Below are 14,455 nucleotides of genomic sequence, written 5' to 3'. Positions count from 1 at the left end.
GCACGCTTCTTGTTCTCAGCAGTGACGCGTGCCGTCATGTTTATGTCTGTTACTATTACCTATGCTAATCTGTTACGCATACGTCATGTTAGCATGGTTCACAGTTGTTACTTCGGGGCATATGCTTTGTAGCTATCCTATGATGGAATTTGTGATAATTTTTTTTCTCGTCTATTCAGGTAAGTATTCATTATTCAAGCGCCGTTTGTAATGTAGAGTTGCCTCTTATTTAATTATTATTTTCGGATTCCTAAATGACGCAAATTTGACGTGCTCGAAGTTATTTATTTTCACTTGCTTGAACTTACGGGCATCACGAAATGAAATTGTAGAATTTGTATTTGCAGGCTACTCCTCTTTCCACGACATTAAATTGTTTGTTTTGGTAAAGATTGATTTATTTTTCTTCAGTGTAACCAGATATGCACGTCGTTAACCACTGCTATTGGGAGTTCCGTGCGATCTATTTATAAAGGTTTGTCTAAAGATTTTCGGTACAGGAATTATGTCTGAAGACATGTTTGAACTTTCAGTCAATAACTTAGAGATTACAGGATTCCTGTTGCAGCTTTGTACGAATTGAATTGCTTATCTGTTGAATGTGGGCGTAACGAATGAATTACGAAGCTATAATGTTAGGAAATGTGTTAAAGCCTGTAACGGCTGTAAAAAAATCGATGGATGGAATTGAAAACTTTACTTACACTACGTGATAGACGAGACGGAACCAATATAGTCTTGTGATACTTAAAGTATAAAATAGAAAGAAAGGTTCGGTTATAGACCAAGAAAGAGATCCCATTGACGCTATAATATTTGCACTAGTATTCGTTTTGCCGTGGCAGTCCGTTCGCGGTCATATCTGGAACTAAGTTCATTTCATGACCAGCCGTTCTATTGTTGAATCTATCGAATCTATCTCCTACACAAAGTTGCTATAAAATCGTTACCATAACTGTGATATTCGCGTTGCTGACCGTAGATTGTCTTTCATGCTTATAGCAAAGTTGGCTGGATTTTAGTTTTGCGGTTAATAGTAAGGAAGATATGAAGAAAATGCTTCTTGACTATTTAAAATATTTCGGAAGACTATTTTAATGGCATGCTCTAAGGAGAAGTTTACAATAACATGAATAATAGCAAAGAGTCAAATTTGAATATAAATCGGCTAAGCAACATGATACAAGATTCATGGTGAATAAAGAATTGTGAAAAACTTATTTCATTATCATTGTACGTGTAACTTATCAAGTTATATGAAAGTTGCATTTCTAGTTCACAATTAAATTCAGTGTAAAATTTATGCTAAATGTCATTGAAATAACTCAATAATTTTTGCCAATATTTTAGTAATGTTTCATGGGTACACTTAAACCTAGTTCAAAGGTTTAAAAAAACAACGAAAAATTCCTTTATCTTTCTTAGTAACATAAATGAAGGAAACGTGAATGACGAAACATGAATTGACGAAAAGATTTAACAGTAACTTATTGATAATAAAGCTCTAGATTCATGCCATCGTGAATCTCATAGTCTCCGAGCGTGATGTGGTCTTTGAAAATCGTGTACCATTTCTTGAGGACAATTTTGTCCCAGCGAGTGCCGGTCTGTGCTGCTATCAACTTCTTCAGGTCACCCACTGTGTCATCGCTGTTGCATTTGACTCGCACCTTCTTCCCAAGTCTGTCATTGCAGATCACCTCCAACATCGCCCTGGAAATAGATCACCAAAGTTAAGCAAACTTTGTGTCACTTAGTTCGTTGAATGGTAAATTCTAATCAAAACTCTTTATATCTTCATTTCCAATAGGATAAAGCTACACACCCGGTGATGGAATAATAATGAAAAAAGTAGCTGCGTTATTAATATGCTTATCACAAATACATGGTCTTTATGAAAAGAAATCCAATGATGAGGTATATGAACATTGACAAAATCAATTAATTTATTATCAATCAATATGCAAGGTATGCAAAGTGACACTTGTTAAAGATGTATCTAGAGAAATAATGGTACATAATTTCAAGAAAATTAAAAGGAAGACATTTCATTGACTTCCATTTTTTAAACAATTAATGGTACAAAATTTACAACTGTTGCACCATTTTTTTATGTTCTAAAAACAGAACATGGTGTATTTCCAAACAATATTACAATTTTTTCATATTACAGAGTGGTATTTTAAAATCATGTAGGGACTAACTAGGTTTTTTTTACCCTGTTGGACAATGTATTAAATGGTTACACAATCAGTATGTGTACCTTTCAGAGACAGTGTCGACTTATTATTCTCTGGGGTAGACTGGGGAGAATGCAAGATTAAAGTTATATAAATATTCTCAAATCATTAATTTCTAAAAATTTAATAAAAACCAAATAGACTAAACAGCTTTGATTTCCTTAGGAAATAGAAACCAGAATGCAGCAGCTGCCTATAATAAATAATAATTTGTTCAAAAATGGATTACTGTACTTCGAAAAAAAAGTTAGATAGTTCAATTGTACAGACTTTATTTCAGAATCTACATCTAGCTCATTCGTTGATTCTTTAAATAAAGCATTATTAAATTTTGATTTTTTATTTATAAATTTGTTTCAGGTTCTGTAGGTGCCCACTCTGCCCAGCCTAGCAGAAGCACAGGCAAAGAGTACATCTTGGTACTTTACAAGCTAGGAGGATGAAAATAGCTATCCCATTTTTGGAGCCCAAGGTTTCAACTTCCAATTTCCCACTAGGCACTAGCTGAACAAACTTATATCTAATTGTTAACTTAAGTGTACAATCAAATCAAGCTGTAAGATCCCAAAGTTTTCAAAACTATTTCACTTTATAGCCACACAATTCTAGAATTAATTAGTAAATTTCTAATTTTGTATGTTCTTCAATTGTATGACATCATTCTTTATATTGACAATTCATTTTTGCCAACTAAAGTTTAAAGTGTTGTGCTGAATCTAAATATAGACTAGACTCACTAGACTCTAGAGAGCTAGGAGCTGCCTTAATATTATAATTGGACATTTCACTCTTTATTTTTATTTAAGACTCTTAACTATATTGGAAATGGAAAAAGTCCCACTTATTACCAACATAATCCACTGTGCAGAGAGTGGATGAATATTGCAAGATCTTTGGCGACGCTTCACTAGCAAAATTTATGCCTTCAGAAGATCTTGCCGACACATTTAGATTGAAATTCTTGCATTTAATATATTTGTCAGTCTTTGGCCAACTATTTAAAAAAAATTAAGGTTTCCGGTATGTTGGATGGATCAGGATGCAGTGAAGCTTGTCCGGAAATCAGTTGCGATGAGTTCCCGCCAAAAAATGTAAACATAAAGTTTGCGATTATGTAGTTGCGGTCACATTAGAGCTGTCAGACTGCATTATCACATGTTCAGTTAACACTTGCTGTACAATTGGACTGTTTTTAGGGTAAAATTAGTTATTTGGGGTAACACTTGCATGCAACCTTGTAAATAAGTTCGTGGCTTGTAAATAGTTTTTCATTACTCAGCGTAAATGGCTTTTCATTAAAAATTACCTGGCAACGCATCTTAAAATTACCCGGCAATGCTTAGGGCTTAAAAACCCATATATTGGCGACGCTGCATCTACCCTCTGCACCCTGCCCCCTGGCAACATATTACAGCTCTAACATGAAATAGCCTATTTTTAATGAAATTGGAATTTTGCAGCCTGATTGGACTTTTTTATCAATTAGATACAAGATAAATTTATGATATCTAACAGGAATCTTGCAATTCCAAAAATGGCAAGAAAGGTCTAGGTATACCGTATAGGCCTATATAAATGAAATTTGGAGAGCATGCAACAGACTGAGACTGTAACTCAGGCATGGACGTGGAATATATCTACTTGGCAGCTAGTCTGGAAAAGTCCTATTTTTGTCTGAAATATCGCGGCTCTAATATCATTTCAGTAGGTATGAAATCTCGCGGCTCGAATGTCATAAATTTTTGTTTGATTAAAAAATCGCGGTTTGCACTTCGCAAACATGTCATTTCATAAAATTTTCAACTTCCGCAATCCGCATTGCTTTACCGCTGTCTCTTATACACATCTAGATGTGTATAAGAGACAGGTATTTTGACACGCAAATGTATGACGTCACCATTTCAACCATCAATGAACGCATGGAACTAAAACAAAGCTTAATATAAAGGAAAAACTAGAGAAGTGACGGAATTACCTACGATGTCGGAATATACCGCGTTTACCCTACCCACAATATTTTAACAATAAGTAGATGAGTAGATATCCAATCCTGTGTAATGTAATGGAGACGCTGCAGACCGTCAGCCATCACTGTCCCCATCTTATGCTATGATCTTCCTGACAGTCCTGTCAATCCTGTGAAAATGCAAATCCTGTTCAAGAGCAATGTTTGTCATTCTATTTAGGTAGGATTCGATTTCACAGACTGACCTTGAATGACAATAAAAATTAAAATTTTCCCAAGTTTATGTACTAACCTGACTAATTGACAATCTCTAAAACTGATTATAATTCAGTTGTAAAGTTTTCAATAGAATCTAACAATCTTTGTAGCAATAGCAAGTGTTCAGCAATCAGCCGGGAGCCACCATTGGCTGATATGCTAAGTGCAAACTGAACGTTTGTAGGTTAGCAGAAGAATTCGAGAATAAACCGATTACGATTTACGGGATCCAACTTTTCTAACAGAAACAGGAGCAAGGCACTGAATCCGAAAAGGTTGAAAATTTAAACTTAATTAGGCTTTCCTACCCCTTTCATCAAGATATCTGCTTATGCAATAACTTGAATACGGTGCTACTGAATTGGACATGTATAAAATTGACAAAATACTGTATTTACATGGGCATAGTCAGCTGTTTTCACTTCAGCAAATAACTTTCGACTATCAACAGTTGAACACACAAAAAATGATTTGAAAAAAAAAAGAAGAATAACCTGAGCGATTGAGAACATTTTTCACGCATTTGATTTATAAGCAATTATTTGGAATCAATTGTTTGAAGCAGCATTATGCTTTTAGCGTCGCAGAAATTCAATGCAGGAGATCCCAGGTAATGCCCAAAGTGTTAAGTATACCGAGTCTTTGTTTTCATTTATTTAGATTAGAAGATACGAAACTTGAGTATTATTTCCAAATGAATTGCCAAGTTTGACGGAGTCTTGCGGCATTAGCGTTACTTTGGCAAAACAGTGCAATATTCTTCGACCTCCGGTAATGGACTCGAAGCAGATTGTCTTGCAAAAAGAATAGATTCCCAGTCAGAACAACTCTAAACGCAGTATAGTTTTGATGTGTCGTACTGAGCAAGTGTCTAAAAATGCATTAGATGAAGGGGTGGATAGCTAGAGGTTAGCATAGCCCAAGTCCACAGTGCGATTCACATACCTTCCCGAGCGTAACGCAGCCGGGCATCTCCACGGCTTTTGACACAAAGCCCCCACTACAACAGCGCCGTTCAGCCACAGGCCGGAGCACAGCTGACCGGAGCGCAACAGGTTTACCGCAACAGCTACTCCTAACGTAACGTAACCTAATCTTACCTAACCTGCGCCGCCTGTTGCGCTCCGGCGCTGTGAAGCAGTGGCTGTGTTGTGCAAAGTGGATTTACTGTTAGCCGGAGTTACCTACAGCTCATTGATCTGAGGCTATGTGTATATATTGCATGCTGATGGTTGGCGTTGGGCCCAGGGCCTGTTTACGGGTCAATTTTGTTACCCACGGCTGCGCTCCCAGATGAAGGGCAGAAACAAAGATTTCAGAAATACTTGTATTTCATCTGGTACTTAATGTTTAACTGCTGCTCGCACTAAAAATCGATATAACTTTATATTTAATCTGAAAAACGCAGTTAGTTAGTTTAGCGGCCAAATGTTTACTAGCGCTTCAGCTATTTAGCTATCTCGCACCGAAAGTCAAGATGAACATCACTATAGAGGTGGAAGGTCTCAATTATTCATCACCCACAAGGGGCGGAAGGTCTCAGTTGTCCAGCCCGCTGAAGCTGGCTCGAAAGAAGCAGCGTTAGCATCTCTAAGAGACGAAGTGACAAGGAGGGACAGGTGAAAAGCAACAGAAACGAAGACACTCGAACAAGAGGTCGCTTATACACGGGACGTCGGCCGCCCGCACGAGAGAGACAGAGAAGGGAAATGTAAGGAATCCTACCAACATAATAACTTAACCCCACAACTGAGACCAACGGTCAGACACCGCGAGCTCAGCGGTGGGGCGCTCAGGAACAATCCCCCTAGGAACGCGAAATCCCATAGGACTTCTGACGAGCACAGACACGCGTCAGAAGTCCCCCCTGAGGGGCTGAAAAACGCAGGTGAACATTTTTTCAAACATCATCACTCTAGTCTAAGCAATTGGTTTTCGAGTTGTCTACAAAATGACGACGTACCTTGTATTAAATAACCGGATTTCGCAAGGGCTACTCCAACTCTTCTCGCAATTTTTTTTTCAATTCCATTAAAAAGTCAGTAAACTAATAATTATTATTAACTATAAACTATTATTATTCATCAAATAATTATTTGCATAAAAGTCATTCAGAAATTAAACGTTCCAGCAGCGTTGAATAAGACTTGTATTCCCTGATATAGAATTATATTTCGAGGAATGGAATAATACTCCCTAGAATATAATTGCATTTGCTGGAATAGAATTGCATTCCCTGAAATAGAATTGTATTCGAAGTCCGAATCTTCAGAATAGAGCGAGGGCTCAGCGCTACAAGCTGCAAAATAACAAATTAAAACCTTAACACCAGGGCTGTTGGCAGTAATAAATAATTATCTATACAAGTTCATGTCGGCTTTCAACAGATAAGAGCTATTCTTATTATATCCAACTTAATCAAACTGGGTTACTTCATCCTGAAATTTCAGTAGCAGTGTTAATATGCGGTTATTGCAAACACAAATTATATATAACGGCATGTAAATACAGTTCTTTTCGCTATTTGATTTTCACAAAAACAAATAACATACGAGATGCCAAACTGAAGGTGTAAAACCACTATCAGACACAATTGTTCAACGCTCACTATGAGAGAGGTTGATTAAGCACATTAGCTTATAAACTAGCTGATAATTGGATCAAACATCTTGATAAGCTATTGCAATCAACATATAGCACACATATGAGTTACAATCTAACAAACGACAGTAAAGAATTTTTTCTGTAAGAAAACTTCATGCATAATTTAGGTTTCCCGCCAAGTCGAATTAAAATATAAATAAAATTCAAAGACTCGAAAAAATTGTACGATTATTAACAAAAAATAAAATATTGCCGGAGCAATAATAAAAGTTGCTGTTTATAACCAGAGAAAAGCTTGATCATGTTGAACTTGAGATGGTGTGAGATCGTTATAATTATCATTACTACTTCTAGATGATTGACAAGCCAATAGAAAAGACATAAGCCTTGTTGTCTTTTCAGTCTTAACAACATAGTAATGGTTTATATCTACTTTAACCAGATCACAATCGTTATTATGATTAAATTATGAAGCAATGTATAGCAACTAGGTAGCACTATTAATGCCCATTGCACTCGGTAATGACATTTAATATTAAATGTGTGAAGTTTTCCAAACTTGCAGCTAAAATAAAATAAAAGTACCTTAGTGATAAGAATTAATACGAAACATTGGGATAAATTGTACTCGTCTCATAGATAGCCACAATAATGTGCAGTTCATCTCAGAACAATAATTAAAAAATTTTTAGCCATCATTTATATTCAGCAAGAGTTTTAACTCACAATTTCTTATTCAAGTTACAAGATTTAATGTCAATAGAAACGCCACCGCACGTCACGTTGAACACAGCACGTCACGTTGAACACCGCACGTCACGTTGAACACCGCACGTCACGTTGAACACCGCACGTCACGTTGAACACCGCACGTCACGTTGAACACAGCACGACTCTGCTGAGATTCATACAAATGACAACCAACAAAGGCTTCCTTATTTTTAACTTTATCGCTTCTAAGAAGTTCTCATCATGAGCACATGTAACAAGTACCTGTTTTACAATCACGTTCACATATTTAACATCGGATGAAATCACATTAGCTAAATGAAATACATGAAGGGAAGCGGTAACTGAATCCAAACTAATGATACAAATCGGTATAATCGTGACACATTTTCAGCATAACACTCAAGACGAGGTTGCAAATCGATACCATAATAGTGTTGATACTTTTATAAATACGGAGCAAGGAAGATTTTCTCACTAAGGGCGATGAAAAGTCCAAGAATCGAATAAAATATATAACAATTTTTTTATACAGGAACAAACGTGCAATAATAAAACACTACTTCTTGTAAATATTGCCAAGAAAATCAAGGAATAGATAGTAATTAATAAACATACAAATAATTCATTTACATACATACAGGAGGAATAACGCATGTTAGCTAGCAAGACTTCGCTGACTTGGCACGGATTGATTGAGGACGATCGTGGTGAGTGTAGAGGGAGAACTAATTACAGAAGAATGGCCAGTTGTGGTCGGATCTCCCGTTGAAGAGGACGAGTTATTAGCAGTTGAGGAATAAACTGAAGTTGTATTGCTGTTGGCATAAGAAGCGTTCGTGACGCGGTTCATGTTTCTGGTGCTGCTGTAATTGGCGGTGGTGGACGCCGCCGTATTAACTGTGAGATCAGAATGGCTGCGTGCAAAGTCTGAGTTTCGAAGCTCATGACCTGAGATCGGCGTACTTGAAATATTTATCTTGGAGGAATTAACTCTCTGAGGCATCGTTCGTCCTGGCGATGAACGAGATGAAGCTAACATCACGACAGGCGAAGTAATGCTACTCTTCAGTTGGTACTGACGCAACGACGTGTCAGGAGAACCATCTGAATTCCCGAGATCATCATGGACACAATAATTCGTAACATTGAACGTTGAAGAAGAAGTCGGGGATGATGAATTCTGCAGCTTTAGAATAGAACGGCTGTTGAATACTGAGGTAGAGACATTGTTAGTGTTACCCGTACTGATAAGAGAATTATTTCCAGAGCCGTTACTTTCATTCATTATTATCGCACTGCTTGATAATATACTGGCAGGAATACATCTCGATGATCCAAGATCCGTGTCCTGCACTGAGCTATCAACTGGGGTCAGTTCAGTGACAGTATTGGATAAATTCTCAGCCTCATCAAATTGAGAAGAACTGAGTATTGCCGGTAGACATCCTTGAGTATAAACAATGTTAGTGGAAACGTTGCTGGACGCGTGTGAGCTTTTTTGTGCATATAAAATTCCAGACCCGGAAGAACTCACGCTCCGCAAGACAGGAACGTGCGAGGAAATCGAAGATGTTGCAGTAGGAAAGACTGTTGATGCAGAGTATAACCGGTCCTGGGAGTGCTGAAGGGATGTCAAGCTAATGTGATGGCTTAATGATTCAGGAGAAGAAGAAGGAACTGGCGATGAAGGAGCATTGCTGTGCGTAAGTCTCGAATATTGAGGTAATACAACTGACGAGATTTGGGGCGATGAAGTGCGGAAGGAAGTGTCTGCATACTCGACACGGGAGGAGAAGTGCGGAGCATCGTTGCCAGGGCTGGTTGTGGCAGGGATTCTTCTTTGTAGGCCGTTTGCCACAGAGACGGAATTCGTTGTCGTCAGCCCGAGTGGCAACAAATGAGACTCACAATTCTGAAAAATATAAGTTTTGAAATTAATTTGAAAAATTAAATCTAGACTGAGATGAGTGTCTTGGTCATAAAATGAAGGCACGCACAATTGAGTAGAGTAAAAGTATAAGAAGAAGAATACAATATCAGAAGTGATCAGGTGCTTTGTTATGTAATGGAGGCATGTATGCTGGAATTGCAGTGACATTTGTACTATTTTTTTGCTAGTGACCATTTACAGACCTACATTTTAAGCTGATCTTCAATTCGGATAAATTCATGTTTCATACCTACTGTACCATCATACGAGTAGAAAATTGCTATTAATCACACAAAAATTGTTCATAGTACACGGGTATTACTATCAAAAATCTTTGGCAGCAAGCATTAAAAAATTGACAAATGTAAACAATACTTCATCACAAATTTAACTCACCGAAAGTTTTGATGAATCAGTGCCGTCCATAACAATGAGCTTACGATCACGTGGGTCTCCACCATACTTGGAATTCATCATGAGCACATCATTATAATCGACTCTATGGTCATCATCATCTTTCAGCAGGAGTCCAGGAGAGTGCATGGGAACTTGAGAGTCAAGGTGCATTGTACTCGACAGATCCTGAGCCTTCACTTCCTCAAGGTCCGCTGACAAATCCTCCAAGTGCCGCACGGGTATCAAGTCGTTCTTGTATGTGTCATCAGAAAGGCTGTTGCTGGCCGAGCAGTTGGACACAGCTTCTCGTTGCTTCTTGTGCCGACGCGTCCGCATCATGTTGGCAAGACTGCGCCTCCTGAAAGACCTTTGTTCGGGAGTTTCCTCGGCCCTTCTTTTGCGCATGCGCTCGGCGGCACGCATCCTGCGAATTTGTTTTTGAGTCTCGCCTTCGTTTAGGCGTCGCTGTCGCATTCTTTCTGCCGCTTTTCTGCGGTCCAAAATACGATCAGTCTCGTTCATTGTTGCTCGTCGTAGCCTCGCTCGCTCAGCTGCCTCCAATCGTCTTTGGGCTTTCTGTTCTTCACTTTCCATGGCTCTCCTTCGTCGCATTCTCTCAGCTTCTCTTAACCTCCGTTTCTTCTTCTGATCTTCAGTCTCACTGGCGCGTTTTTCCCTCATGACTTGCGCGAGCTTCATTCGTTTCAAGCTTAAATCAGTTTCGGACATCTTTGTGCTTTTATTTCTCCTGTTTTTGGACGGACTGCCGCCGCCTGAAGACGATAAGGAGCTTCTTGCACTATTAGCTAAACTTTCTCCAACATTTAAATTATTCAACGTTTGAACATTGACGCCATTTTGTGAATTTATTTCCATTAAGTTAACAGAGCCAAAAATAGTGCCAGGAGCAATTAGAGCATCTACGTGATTGGAGGATGAGTTGGCAGTGGCCATGATGATGGAAGAGGCGCCGTCAACATTGGCCTGAATAAAATGACTGGGATGGCTCGCAAGGTCGCTCGTTAAAAGGCTGCCGCCGCCACTGCTGCTCGTGAGAAGATCTGAATGCGAGTGAGACGAACAGCTTGTAGGCATCATTATCACTGACGCACCCGTCGTAGCGTCTATCATGTTAAGACCTGCAGAGAGAGGGGCATGAATATGATGAGACCGTGCATACTGTGGTACTATACAAAAATGGAATCTGCCGTAACAGAAGTGCAGGTGTAATTATATGCACATAATAAATACTGAAAACAATCAATAGTGCACCACATCAATATATGAAAATTACTAAATGGAAGACCTAGTGCATACAAATTATATCAAAGTAATGGAGATAAACAAGAGTTACAGAGAAATGTCAAAAATTAATCCTGTATATTTAAAATTGATCCACAATTTAGCCTTCATTTTAGTTTTTATCACAGAATACATGCATTTCTTGGTAAAGTTTACTACATCAAACTAGGCTTCTGAAGTTCCCTGAGGCAGAAGTTGACTAGCACCAAGCCCCGAATGCTTCAATAGATTAGTTTATGGGCCAAATTGTAAGTTTTCTAGCCAAATCTGCCTGTCTATTAATAATCAAGGGTTAAACTTGTTAATCCTTAATCCAGGGTTTCAGCAAGACTTGTTTTGTATTGCATCATAGTGAAATATCTTGTTTTCTGTAATACTTCAAGAGAAAGTCTTATAGCATTACATTATGCAAGGTTTGAATGTCTTGCAAATTTTCATAATGCCTGGGAAACAACTGTTCTCACATTTATTGCTTATGTCCAGGTCAATTGCATTTTGGACTTTAAACAGTTTATTTTAACCATAAATAGTTTCAAGAAGCAAAATTCAAATGGTAGGAACAATCAGAATAATGTATCTTTTCAAATCTATCAACTTGCATTTCCCTTGATGCTCTAGAAGAAAATGCAATCTAGAAGAGCAAAATAAACAACCTTCATCCATTAATGTGTCAAATTCCCCAATGACATTGCCCAAAAGAGAAGTCTGCATAAATAAATAGACTTTGTGGTGTTTTCAAGTGCCAGAAGACATTTTTGGTACAATGGTTTTTAAGCAACTTTTCCTTAAAGTCACATGTGTGGATGACACATAAAAATATTGGTGCATGTAAAATTTAAATTGTTTACAATCCAGTTCTTTTGCATCTCTTAATTTAAAAAATATTATTATAAAAAGAGAAAATATTTTAAAATGGAACAACCAGTTTATGCAATATGAATACATGACTGTGGCAACTGCACAATGCTATATGAATATGTGATTGTTTTCAACACTTTTAAGGGGTGCAGTTGGTAGTTGATGTAGTGAAAATTGATGGCAGTTACCAGCAATGGTTGTAACGTTGCTAGCAGATGTGGGTGAAGACACAGCACTGCTCAGGTGTGATACATGGAAGCTGTTGCTTGCAGTGTTGCTGCTTTGACGTAAACCTTGCTGGATGCTGGATGTGCCATTGGCAAGGTTCAGCATCAAAAGATCTAAAAAAATGGCATAGAAGTTCAAAGAAAAATCTTGCACACAAAGCTCATTAAGGATTTAAAGAATGCAATTAGAAAGTACAAACCAGCACTGGACAACAGGAATTGACTGTGTTAGTAATTATTTATGAATACTTATCACCAATTATGCATATATTACTATCCTAAAATTACATATAAAGAATTTGATCATCTTGAATTGAGTCAAATCAATCAAAATATCACAAGAATTAAGCTGATTTAGCCATTTTCCATAGCCAACTAGAATTAACCCTTATGTTTAGGGAGAGGTTAGACCTAATTTTTCACCTTGGATATCTCCAGCAGAATAGCTGTACTCTATGAGCTCTTGTTCATTAGTTTTGGGTGCTCCATTTTCAACAGCTGCTTGTAAGGCTTGTCTCACAAGGTCCCTGTGTTGCTGTGATGCTGTCACATTTTGCTGAGGCATTGACATGAGCTGTTGCTGCACTACAGCTGCTGGCCTTACAGACATAACATCTTCTTCCTTTTTTATTCTATGCTCGTTAACCAAACCCAGGACCTGATAGAATTATTAGTTTTAAAATTAACATAGAAGCCAAGGAACTACACAATCCTTTTTTTACTACAATACAATGTTTTAGCAGAACAAAAATCATTAAAGAACATGGTAATGATGTTCCATGAATTAATCCAAGTATACTTACTATTACAAAACTTAATAAACAAAATCAAAATTTGGATAATTGCATTTTTTAGCCTGAATAAATAGGCTTGCCTAAAAAATTTTTAAATATGAATGTAAAAAATATTTTTAACTTGTTATTTTCTTACCTCTCCCACAAAAGTTGATGAAGGTGGAAGAGCAGACAAGGTTGTTGGGTTTGAAGTGTGCTCAATACCTGCATCAGAACATGTCACCAACCCAGAAACGAGAATTGCCTGAGGTTGACCAGTCAAGTTTGGCGAGTCACTTCCTCGGAAGAATGCACCGTTACGGTCCAGGACATTCGGCAGAAATGATGCTGGTACTTGTCCAGCCAAAGTATAAAGATTCTGCTGTATCTTGTGTGGACTCAAGCTAATTGAATATTCATTTGCAGAAACAGATGATGAAGAAGATGTTGGATTTACTTTACCATCAGATGTAGTAGATAAATCTTCAGGGTTGACTCGTGCCAGATTAGTAAGGGTAGTTCTTACACAGCTGCTCATCACTCTTGCAATGGGACTCCTTTCTTTTTGAACAACTGTCACATAATCAGCAGGTGATATTTTTGCAATTGTAGATGGATTTATTTCTTGGATATTAGAATTTCCATTATTGATACCAGCACTCATTACTTTATAAGTTGGAAACTCAGCCGTCAATGCAGAATTGGACGAACTTGCAGGTGTGCCACTCAAATTTAACAAGGAAGATTGCAAAGTAGAACTCTGAATTGTTGTCATTGGAACAAGTGACTTGTGTGCTGTTATGTGGGGACTAATACGCTGAGTTTCTTTGTAGGTAGTCAGACAATTGGATGTCATTCCAAAGCTGCTGTCAGCTGTGCTGCTGCCGTGACTGCCGTTCATTGTAGTTTAAGATGATGAACATAAGACTTAAATAGTCTGCTGTAAACTTAACAAGCTCCACTACAGGCAACTACTCATCAAGTTCATGGATAGAAATTCTATGGGTAGACCTAATTACTTGGATGCATTCAAATTCACACATTTCAGAAATTAGAACATGAAAATTTCAAATAAACAGTTGATAAGCAATAAATCCTGAAATATAAAATCAATACATCACTTGAAGATATTTACATAACAGAATTTTTACACTAAACACTTTTATTAA

The 14,455-nt window shown here is 37.7% G+C and overlaps 1 protein-coding gene across 1 annotated transcript; it reads right to left on the bottom strand.

The window, feature by feature from the left end:
• Positions 1-8,296: 8,296 nt before the first annotated feature.
• Positions 8,297-14,377, bottom strand: LOC108678145. Its single transcript, XM_018166496.2, has 5 exons — positions 13,444-14,377; positions 12,937-13,171; positions 12,475-12,627; positions 10,127-11,265; positions 8,297-9,712 (listed from the first exon to the last, which is right to left on the bottom strand). The coding sequence occupies exons 1-5, from the start codon at positions 14,185-14,187 to the stop codon at positions 8,456-8,458; spliced, it is 3,528 nt and encodes a 1,175-aa protein (XP_018021985.1). The 5' UTR covers positions 14,188-14,377; the 3' UTR covers positions 8,297-8,455.
• Positions 14,378-14,455: the final 78 nt, after the last annotated feature.

The sequence above is a fragment of the Hyalella azteca genome, unplaced genomic scaffold (assembly GCF_000764305.2).
Source record: "Hyalella azteca isolate HAZT.00-mixed unplaced genomic scaffold, Hazt_2.0.2 contig15826, whole genome shotgun sequence".
NCBI lineage: Eukaryota > Metazoa > Arthropoda > Malacostraca > Amphipoda > Hyalellidae > Hyalella > Hyalella azteca.
Note: the sequence above shows the minus strand (reverse complement) of the source record. Positions and strands in the feature narration are given on the sequence as shown.

Bases quoted from the DNA above. Each gene is read 5' to 3' on its own strand.
- LOC108678145 (XM_018166496.2), bottom strand. From the start codon at position 14,187: ATGAACGGCAGTCACGGCAGCAGCACAGCTGACAGCAGCTTTGGAATG. The intron at 13,172-13,443 runs GTAAGAAAATAA...TAATTCTATCAG, and splicing joins CATCAACTTTTGTGGGAGAG to GTCCTGGGTTTGGTTAACGA. The intron at 9,713-10,126 runs GTGAGTTAAATT...TATATTTTTCAG, and splicing joins CTGATTCATCAAAACTTTCG to AATTGTGAGTCTCATTTGTT.